This window comes from Eufriesea mexicana, unplaced genomic scaffold (assembly GCF_001483705.2).
Source record: "Eufriesea mexicana isolate 0111107269 unplaced genomic scaffold, ASM148370v2 scaffold2917, whole genome shotgun sequence".
Classification (NCBI taxonomy): Eukaryota; Metazoa; Arthropoda; class Insecta; order Hymenoptera; family Apidae; genus Eufriesea; species Eufriesea mexicana.
The window spans coordinates 453,886-465,090 of record NW_016910954.1 but is presented as its reverse complement, the minus strand read 5'-3'; the positions used below and the strand labels follow the sequence as shown (position 1 = coordinate 465,090).

General features: G+C 50.9%; 1 protein-coding gene across 2 annotated transcripts in view; it reads left to right on the top strand.

Moving 5' to 3' along the window:
* Nucleotides 1–4,708: 4,708 nt before the first annotated feature.
* LOC108550592 (homeobox protein caupolican) overlaps nucleotides 4,709–11,205 on the top strand; it is a 67,810-nt gene continuing 61,313 nt past the window's right edge. Inside the window, exon 1 of one of the 2 annotated variants that reach the window (XM_017904355.1) lies at nucleotides 4,709–5,445. In XM_017904355.1, the coding sequence (XP_017759844.1) occupies nucleotides 5,398–5,445 (48 nt within the window). In that variant the 5' untranslated portion in view covers nucleotides 4,709–5,397. Of the gene's footprint in view, nucleotides 5,446–10,211; nucleotides 10,263–11,205 lie in introns of those variants that run through there. The other variant, XM_017904356.1, reaches the window with a different exon arrangement.

Genomic DNA, 11,205 nt, shown 5'->3' with positions numbered 1-11,205 from the left:
CCTCTTCGACTTTTACCGTCCACCTAAGGTCCCCGCTAGGGCCTTTTGTTTTATCCCGTGGTGTGAATATCGCACCGTTTTACGGCGACCAGATTAGACCTGCCTTTGTGATTTCCGACACGGGAAGCCTCCACCATAGCCCTCGACGACTTTCACGATGATACACGAATCGTCCAAACGATTCTTTGGGAAAATCTTGGAAAAATCTTGCTTCATCGTTTCCATCACGATTCGCGGAGTAGCACTGGCTTTGGTCGAGAACTCCGTCACGTCCCGTGGCTAGCTTCTCGATTTCCCTGCGCGTTTCGCCCGGAATTAGGTAGTTGAAATGTTTGCTGCCTCGTTAGGCCGACGGGCCTGCGAACGGACGCCTCTCGCAGCGAGGAGGAGAGTAACGAATCACGGGGAGCTGGCAATGGAAGGAAAGATAAGGGAAGTGGAAGGCCTTACCTAACTGGGTCGAGGGTGAAACAAAGAAAGAACGGTGAAAGAGGGACCGGGTGAGATGAACGAGTAGTAAAGAAGGTGGATGGTTTGCTGCCTTATTAAGCGGTCTTATCGCTAGAGACAGCCAGCCCCGACACGGCCGTTTAACTTTTACTCGACCTGCAAACAAGTAGTGGACACACTGGCCAGGGAGATAGGACTCGCCGCGTTACCCTCGCCTGCCTCCACGAACCTTCTGCCTTATCACGCTTGAAAAACTTGACGGCTGTAAACACGAAACGACGCTGCAACTGGCCCCCAGATACTCCCCGCGCCGAGATTTACAATGCATCTTTAAGCGGCGTTAACTACGCAGCGGGATATTTAAGCGTTACTTAACAGAAGCACTCGCCGATGTACCATTGCCGAGCGTGTGGTGTTCGCGGCCGCTATAAAATATCCTCCCTTGCTCCTGCTGGCCACCATCGCGCGATGCCCTCCGCGTATAAGGTATGATCGATTCGCGATCAAATTTCGAGCAATTCTAAGGGGATGAGAATAGAGGGCTTGGTTCACCCTTTCGCTTCGGCAGTTCCGTCCGTCCAAGTACCCTCACTGAACGAAAGCTCGCGCCAGAAATCATGCACAGTGCACAGTGCGATTTCTGTGTATTTCTCCACGTTTTCCTAAGTCTTAAACAACAACTGTAGCAAAAATCGGATTAATAAGTCGAAACGAACTTTTGATTCTGATTATGTCTTATATTTCTTGGCTGTTCAAAATGAACGGAGGCTCGAAGCTCTTCTATGATGCATGGTGCAGACGACTGTGATGATGGACTGTCAAAAAGTGTCGTCGAATCCATCAGCTAGGTTTTTACAGACCCTATGACGATCCATTGCGTTACTCGACCCTGTTTCGAGAATTGATAAGCTGAATGGTTCCTCGAAGCAAAGACAGATCTCGATGCAGGGTAACGACATTCGAATAAAGATTCCTCTCACACAACTGTGCCGAATAAAACAGATTGCACTTGTAAATGCATCATTTGGATGCCGGATATATGGGTGCCCGTACCCTGGAGTCATCTCGTAGATACCGCCTATACGCGGCGCTCTAAGCGAAAGGGTTAACCAAGGTTTGCACTCGACGATATTTTCGTTACAAGAAAATAGTGATTCGAAGACTTTCTGCCGCAAAGTCGACGATATTTCTAAAACGGTAAATACAAAATCGTATGCAAATTAAGACGTGGAATTACTTTACTTATATTAGATATTCCACGCATCGTTGGGTACTTATAAGTTCGATATATTAATTAACATCCATCTTTAGAATCTGGTTAAATGGCGACTGAGAGGTGCCCCTCGAGTGCATAAAATTTCGAAGATCGGTATTAATTAAGGTATCGGTATCAAATAATTCTACGTGTCAATTATCACACTATTCCTTATTTACTGCTCAACAAAATATCGCCAACTTTATATAGAAACTCTTTCCTCGCCAAAAAATCGTCGAGTGCAAAGGGTTAAACGATTACGGCCAAGACGATAATTCCAAAGAATTCGTGCTTGATCTTCGAACGTTCTTCGAATATTCCGTTCCTCCACTTTCACGCGAGTCCTCGCCATTTGCGGTCCCAGGGAACTCGCTCGCGTTTAGTTCCTCTTGGTTCCTCGTTCTTCCGGAGATCCCAGTGGCGCGAGAGCCTAGTATTCTCGGTGGATCGTGGTGGCTGGAGTGCGTACCCGAGCTTCCTCGCGTCTCGGCGCAGCCGGCAAAATATTTGCCTCGCAAACAGGGAGACATCGAACGGGCGCGGCTCGGTTTTGCGGCGGCAGGTAAACAAAGGTGAAACGCGCTCGCAAAGGTGAAACGGGATTAAACGGGGTTATTGTGCGGTCTGGAGAGGAGAATCGTGGCACGAGACGAGTTTTCTGGAAAAGCGCGGGCATTATGTCGGCGACTGTTCGTCGACTGTTGGTCGACGGGGCGTGATCGGCAGGTCACTAGGTTTACGCAGCGTAATAAATCATTCCAAGGGGCCCGCTCTCTGTTTCTTCCCCCGAAACGGACCCGGGTACACTCTCAGGTACCCGAATCCTCGGAAGGATCCTTATCTCCCAAGGACCTCGTCGACCTGTCAGCTAATCCTATTAGCGGCACTGAATCTTGCGTTGCCACGCAACCGCTATTTTTCCACTCTCTCTCTTTCTCCCTCTCTCCCCCCGTTTCTCATTCTTTGGCCAACTGTCGCGTGTTTCTTCAACGTTCCACGATCGCTTCCGTCCACGACCTCGCCGCTATTTTCCCCGTCTTATAAATCGCCGCGTATCTCCTCTCCGGAGTCCGCGAAGCGTTTCTCGCACGATAAACCGCCGATACGAATTCTGGCGTGCGAGAGGAAGGCTGTCGGAACGCTTCACGCGTCCCCGTGCGAGAGTGTACGTGGCAGGCCGCCTAGCAAATTGCTCGAGGCAACGTCGCGGAAAATCGTCCGCCACTCGGGCCGCATTGACACGAATAAGACACATGGCCGACCAAGCATGATGCGAGGAAAACGCGACCATTTGCACCACCATTTCCCGACCGTTCTCTCCGCAGCGCCATCTTGGCATCCTCGAGCGCGTTCCCCGAGTCCGAACATTCTAATTTGCCGGATAAATACTTCTTCGCTGGGAACAGCTTTGACCACTGTCTCTAATAACCCGTGAAATTATGCTAAATGCCATGGCAACCGAACGATCCCCGTGGCTAATCCTTCCAACGACGACCACGACGATGATGGGTCATGTCCGTGAAATCTCGCCGTGAAACGCTCGCTTTTCCCTTGGAAATATCCGACCAGATTTAGAGCGGAGAGATTTACTCGCTGCTGGAAATAATTGCGGCGATCGGGTGACTTTTTCCTACGCGAGAAGTCGCTCCATCGGCTCGTGAAAACGCGTCCCGTCGCGTAATCTACGCAATTTTAGGCTAAGCTAGCGGAGACTTGGGGAAATTGCGTCGTTGTTCCACACAGAGGTCTCGCGAAATTAGGCAGCCGTCACGCTCGTTTTAGGGAGCAGATCGTAACGCGAAAATAACTCGCGATGACTTGGGACGCCATTAATCTCTGTTGGAAAGATTCGACGAGCGAGATTCCCGCGGGAAATTCGAAAAAAAACCACCTGCTATTTACCGAATGCTCTATACGCGAGGCAAGAAACTCGTTTCCTAAATGAAATAGTACGCTGCGAGGCGAGTGATAGCGATCTAATGAATGCCGTTCGTACACCTTCTATTGTTTTATTGTTTCATTCATACGTGTTTCCAGATGCTCTATCTTCGTTCCCTCGCCGACTCCTCTCGATCGGGCACCCACGGTTAATAGTCTCCGCGAGACTTCCATTTTTCTTCGCGGTAGGAATCGATTCGATTGGGGTGATTAAAGAAATTTTCCGCGATTGATTGGACGTGTGCAGGCCCCGAAGTTGACGAATCCTCGGGACGAACGGAGGAAGGAATTACTCGTCACGCGTGGTCGTCGGAAGATTGCTGCTGTTAGGGTGCAACTGCCTGGCAGAGGTGTCGCGTCGCGTAGCGCGAAACTGGACGAGGGTGTGCTCGGAAACTGGAAGGTTTGGACGGTGGTGTGACGGTAGCGGGTAACAAAGTTGCGAGCTCGGGAAGCGTGGAAACAGGCGGCACGACGCATCGTCGCGGTGCTCGGCGATTTCACGAGTCGGACAATGGCGCGATATAAGCCGGAAGAAGGTGGCTAGTCGGAGGATAAGGAAAGATAGAGCGTGGGTGGGCGAGGGTGAGATGGGGTGGGCAAAGAGGGTTGGGAGAAAGCGCGAGAGAGGCCGGGAGATTTATTTAAGTCCCTGGCCGTCGGGTTGACAAGAGTAGACTCGCGTAAACATACTCGTTTCTCCTTGTTCCGCCGTGGCCGTTTGTCGAGCCGCAGCGGGGAAACGGCGGCGGGATCGTTTCACGGTAGTTTCTCGCGGGTGGGGCAGAAGGCGTCGTCGCGCTCGTGGGCACGTTCGATTCGAAAGGACGCCCGCGCGCGAAACGGCCGGCCAATGGGCGGCCACGTACCGGCCCACGTGACACGCCCGTAGGGTAGTGCGAGGCGGCGCGATTGGACGGTTCCGTAAGAACCACGTCCCACGCGGCGGTGGTGGGGGCGGCCGTTGCTTTCGGTTTTCCTCGCCAGAGGGGGAACTGGGACGGAGCGGAGTGGAAGGCCGCTGAAGTGGTGTGAGTGGTGGCGAGTCAGTCGCAGACTGGAGTGCCCTGTGAGAGCAGGGGACGGACCGAACGAACGAACGAACTCTCTATAACTAATCGCTCGTGACGACGCTTCGTCGTCTGTCCGAATGTCCGTCCCATCGCCCGACGCGCCGCTGCTACGACAACGTTCTTCTATTCCTATTCTCTTTTTCTCGCGGTGACGTGACCCGAGCTGTGACGTGTCGCGCGCCGTTCCACCCGGTGAGAACGTATCCCGCGTTTGCTAGTGCGGATTTCCACCTCGAATCGTGCTCGCGGTATCCTCATCCTCCTTCACGTTCTCTCGTTCTCGTGCCTTCGGCTCCGTGTCCGGTCGAGCCTGTGGACACGCTCGCAACTCGTTGGATCCTCGAGTGCCCGTCGGCGGTTCGAGCTGGCACGTCCTCCTCAGCGAACCACGGGAAACGCCACAAGCCCCGACATGTGCTCGCAGCTCGGATTCCTCGGTCAGCACTCAAAGACACCCTGATGGCAATCACCGTTCGCGAGATATCGCGATCGCTCGCCGCCACTCCACCCGCTGCTATTGCGTTCGTGTCGTCCACGGCGTCGCCGAAAGTAGTACTGACTTAGTGAGAGAGTGTAGTGCGTGCAGGTGCGGTTGTGACCTAATTCTCCGTTAGCCGCGAGAGACATCGAGAAAGAAACACAGAGAGAACTGATCATCGACGTCCGTCGAAACCGGCCGAGATGTCAGCCTACGCGCAGTTCGGATACTCGTATCCGTCGGCGTCCCAGGTGAGTCGAGTAAATTCCTTCCTTCCGATCTCCACCATCTTCTTCGCGCCAGTGTCGCTCGACGTGTCTACCCTATCGCCCGTCTATCCACGCGATCGCGTCGTCCACCAAACTGCGTCGCAATTTCTGCCCCAATTTCCACCGTCTTTTTCATCCTGTCTTTTCACCGTGATTTCCGCGTATGCCACCAGTCTTTCCACGCGTCGTTGGCCAACGTTTTCCTAGAGATAGAAAGTGTCGTTCGCGATCGCCACGCCAGATGACATCGTTCGAAACTTCGTCGCGCAGTGTTCCGCGTGCAGCGCGTTTTCGAGAAAAATCTACGACGGTTAATAATTAACCGTCGCTGCGGCAGGGGCGACGCTATGCGTAACGGGTTCCGTTCCATTGTCTGCAAAATTGTAGCTCAATTATTCGTCTAATGATGGTCCTTTATCAGGTAGCAATTTCAGAATCATCGCTAATCACCGCCAACGATCGTTTCAGTTCCTACTTTTTTTTCGCGAAAGCGAACGCATTGTGAGACGGACAACCCGTAATTAAACGCTACTCTCTTATTAGACGCTGCTTTTTGATATCTCGTACACGGCTTCTAATTTTTCGTAGACGCGTACACGGTGACTGGCGAGAGCAACAAAGTTGCTGATCCATCACGCACACGTGTTGCCGTTAATTTGCCCATTCAACATCTGGGAAACTCGTGTTTTGATCCGTGTACTTCCCGATAATTAACCCGTAAACCGATAGGGCCGTTAAAATTCCAGTGTCCGATGGAAATATCGAAAATCGTTCTCGCGAGTTTCCCGATGATCCAGTGTAAAATTTTACAGGGCAAAGTACGACGGGCGTAAGTACACCTGTTCCACCGTAAATGTGTACCGACGGCCGTCGCTCAGAGTTACGACGCCTCGTTGAACTCCTGGACAAAAGTACTTGGCGTAGGTAGCAGCAGAGTTAACAACCGATTTGTATCGGTATCCGTAACGAAAATTGAATTCTCCTAAAGCGTTACTGGATCCTAATTGCATTCCGCCGATTACGCCATTGCATTGCTACAAGCAGTGCCGTGCTCTATAGTTACCCAGCGCGCTGTCGCGCACGGAGAGGTTAGCTCGGTAGGTTGTAAAATCACGGACAGCCGTGTCAATTGACACCCGGCAATTAGTAAATAACGGGGATTATCGTGTCTGAAAAAATTCGACGCCAATGGAGCGGATAAGTGTCCTTGCTAGTTTGTACCCCGACATAGGATTATCTTCGATCCCCTTAATATCTAAATGCCGGGATAACAGTTTTTACCAAAAGATATATTCCAAGCGCGTATATACTCTCGGCCGTAGGTATAGGTTAGATTTATGGCACTCCGAACAGGCGAGTGAAATTAATTACGGAACCATTCGAATTTCCGTGGCCATCGCGTGAACAGGCATTTCGACTATTCTCGTCCAATTTCCACTCTGTAATAGCGTCTAATTCGCGTATTAAATCTCGAAACTAACCTGAAAGGGGATCGAATCGAAGTAACCCACGCGAGTACACGATTTACGGATATTCCTTTATTTTCGATTCGATCATTTCGTATATCGTTACACGGGAATGTTGGCATGGTATATATATTACGAGACACGAGCGTTCACGCTATACTCGTACCAAACTATACCTATTCTTACGATACTATTTCTCGTTCGCTTCCGTACCAAAACTAATCGAACGTTGAGAATTCGAACGCAACGGTTTTTCTCTGCTTCGAGGGGGGAAGCACGTCTCGTTCTGGTGACGCGTAAATTCGTTAGTCGATCGTATAGAGAGAATCGAGAAAATTAAGTTTCGATTTACGATCGGTGGACAATCGTCGCGGAGGCTCGTTGGAGAGGGAAGGGGGTGGCGTTGAAGTGGACGCAGGGGCGCAGGCGCGTAATCTCGCGTTGCCGAAAAAAGGAAGGGGCTGAAAGAAAATAACATCGGACGAAAACGACGCACTTACGCGCAGGTGCAGCGGCGAGGCTAGATAATAATACGGGTAGCCCCGTGTACCCGCATGGGCTCGCGAGAAAGGTGCGAGTTGCATCGGTCGGAGAGAGAGTCCGAGAGTCGAGTCTCTCTCATTGTTCCTTTTAACCGTGGGGCGCGCGCGCGCGCTCTCTCCTGCGCTCAAAGCTCGGTCTTTCCTTCGTTTTGATTAACCCGATGATAAAGGGGACGTGTCCCTTTTGTTCCTTTAGCGGCGGTTGAACCACGCGCGCTCGCGCGCCAACTTTAGGCCAAGTGGGCGCCATTAAAAGGCGCATTGAAATCGTCATTTCGCCGCGAGAGGCCGCCACTCTTGTTTGTCGTATCGTCGCGGTATATTATTGGAATTGTATTCGTAGCGGAGGTAGATCGGTTTCTTCGATCGTTTATTTCACTCGCATCCATGCGCCTATGTATATACGTCTGTATGCACGAATGTTTTATTCTATATTTATGAGAAGATTAATTCGTCGAGCCGGCGGCCTCTGGAAGTCGGCAATTAGCGTAGATTTTTGAAGTACCCTCTCGGTAAATCAGTTAATTACGCTCCTCTATTTAAAGAGATGGAAAGTTCATGAATAACTACTTAACCAACCGCGCTGGCTAGAACTCACGGCCTCCTATTTCGCTCGTTGTACGTAGCGCCTCGCCACGATTTCTATGAGATATAATTTTCTATATTCTACTCATTTCCGTTACTCGAAGCATCCACCGTGCGCGATACACTGACAAGGGCGAACCTTTAAATTTAGTACCTGGAAGTGGCGTAAGTCCGTCATCGGTACTCTCGAATGCCGATACGTGCCGCGATATGGAAGAACGATAATTGGCCGGTTATCTTCTCTCGTAACCGCGCGTGTTCCCTATCTTAACGTATTCTCGATCGACGAATTACCGGACGTTTACATGCGCGCAGGTTGCAACGACGCGCGGCTCGCAGCCGCTGCTGGGAGTCAGCGAAGATGAAAAAACAGGCCGGCCTTAATTGCTACCGGTGGAATAGTCGAAACGCTTCGTCTCTTCGGGCTTCTAAATAAACGTTACACGAAGCCCGGCGCATGCTTTACGATCGCGTCGCCGATTCCCGTCGCGCAGGATAATAAATATTTTACGCGGATCATTTCTACGGAAATGCGAGTAACGATAATTGCAGTTTATAGCCTACTTACGTGAATTTATAATACTCGATGGTCGCGGCTACGCCGGGCCGAATCGTAAAATTCGCGATTACAGATTAGGTAGTTAATATATTTACTGCCACCAGGGATTCCAGTAGTGATACCACCGCCGCTTGTTCCCTTCGTTTTCTCTTTGTTGTACACTTCCACCGGTGCACCCCACTCGCCTTACCAACCCCCACCACTTTTTCTTTTCCCTTCTTTTTCTTCTTTTCTTCGCGTTGACATTATTGCGCGTTAAACGACAGAGGCGTTTAATTTTTCCTCGGCGCAGGGGGATTTAAGAGAGAAAAGAGAAAAGGAGTTTACGCTTATCGTTGGCCGATTGAAAGAACGCCGTATAATGGCGCCTTTAATTAAGCAAACCCGATGGATATTGCCACGAGCGCGTTATGTACTGTTTTATGAAGTCCCCCGTCTCTCTCTCTACTCGCTCGGGCGGCCGCGCGCGCGCAAGCGCGAGTCGCGCGTGTGTTTTCGTGTGCCGTTTAACGTAAAAAATTCGAACGCAGCGTTGAACGGCGGTGATTAATCTCGATGCGGTTCCCGCGCGGCCATTTAGCGTGCACGCTATGTACGCACCGCGTCTCGATTCAATTTTCCAACATTTTCAGCGTTACGTGCTAATGAAATTCTCGCCGTTGGAATGCGTTCGATTCGTTTTATGGATGGCCGTGTAATTAACGGGAAAGTTATGTCGAAGTTTATGTTCGAAAACTTTACAGGCCGCTAATAACGTACGTTCCGAAAGATTTACACTTCGGAGTCTCTGTTTCCAAGTTTTTCCACCAATCGTTATCTTGCAAACTTATCCCCTAATTTCTTAGTTAACGTGTTCGTTCGCGGATTTTCTCTCGGGATCAGAAGGTAAACGAGCTCGGTGCACGCTAATGATTATTTAGCGGAAGGGGTAAAAAGGAAAAATATGCCGGATAATAAATAAACCGATCATCGCGAATTCGAGACAGGCTGCTTTATAATCTGCCAACCAGGCCCATAAGGGTGGGCAAGGTGTTAACACGAATCTAACTAATACGATGTTAACGATATGCTGGCGTGCACCTGTGAAACGCGTCGCATAAGCGGTACATTTACGTTGGATGCGTCTGTAGCTCGGGTTACGAGTTATATACGCCCCGCCTAATGATATTAATTAATTCACCGTCGAAGGAGTAACGATAATTGTTATGAAACGCCTTGGCGATGGTAGCCGCTGTTGCGAGAGTCGTTAACGAATCAAGAATGTAACTCGCGTTTAGCAGAAAAATCGCGTGGCGGCGACGCAAGCGCCACTAATGGCGTGTTTAGTTTCGCCTATTTCGCGCGAACGTGGTCGCGTCGCTCGTGTCGACCCGAAACGAACAGTTACCGACGCGAGACAGAGAGAAAAAGGCAGGTTGGCAGCAGTGGGGAGAAAGGTTGAGGGCGCACGGTTCGCAGACACGGTTTAAGAATTCGTTTGTTAACGCGTAATGAGAAGCGGCAATTGGCCGTGGCTCGTTAAGTTCACCAACAACGCATCGATCGCAATTCTTCCGTTATTTGTCAGCGGCTGTAAAACACGTCGGACAGGTCGACTTTCTACGCGGGAACATCTGTTGGCCGATTATGTGCGGCCGCGTAACGACGGTAATTACTTTTTCGTTCGGCGAATAATTAGTAACAAAGTTATTAGTACCACTGTTCTTACGGTGCTGCTTGTTAACAAGTCACCGATGAGCGCGCATTAATTAAACCGTTGAACGAAAACGGAACGACGTTCCACCGTGGCGAAAAGCGTATCTCCCCTTTTCTCGCGTACACGCGTGTATACACGAGTCCCCGATCGGTGTGCACGCGAGTGATATCGAGTTCGGCAAAAAGCGTGTGTCCGCGAGGCGTTCTTTCACGAAGCAATCGATCATCGTTACACGCGTATAGGTTATAAATCGATAAGTGGTCGAAAAGTCGGAGGAAATCGGAATCGACTCGTTTACTCATTTGTACCTATCGAGTGGTCGCGACGAAGAGAGGTATCCCCCCTGGTCGAGAGTAATGGAAACCGTCGTCCGGGCGGCGAACGGCTCGAATTCGATCCGAGAAATCATGCTCGTGCGACGAACGTGGTTACCCCGTGTGCCTCTCGCGCCTAATGAACGACGTCGATCGTCCCTGCGCGCGCACCGCTAAATTTACGAGCACACGTCGGCTCGCGAGTCGAGTCCGAACCGCGCACAGCGCCCCCCTTTCTCGCTATCGTAACGTCCCCGTCGTTTGCAACGAAGCGCATCGCGCGATTTCGATATCAACGGTCAAGCATCTGTTGGCAAAGTTACGTCCGCGAGAGCGTAATGGCAATAACGCGCATGGCGCAATGGGTACATCGGTTCGCCGTATAATTACGGCCCTGGACACGGAAGCGCTCGATATCTTCGTAATATCAGTTTTCAGGATCGTGGCCTACGCTCTCCTCGTTCCTCTCCTCCTCTCCCCTCTCTCTCGCTCTCTACCCCCTTCCACTCTCTTTTTGTTTACCGTTCGCGAACACTGTCGTCGGTGAACTTTCAATTGGAAGAAACGAAATGGATCTTCC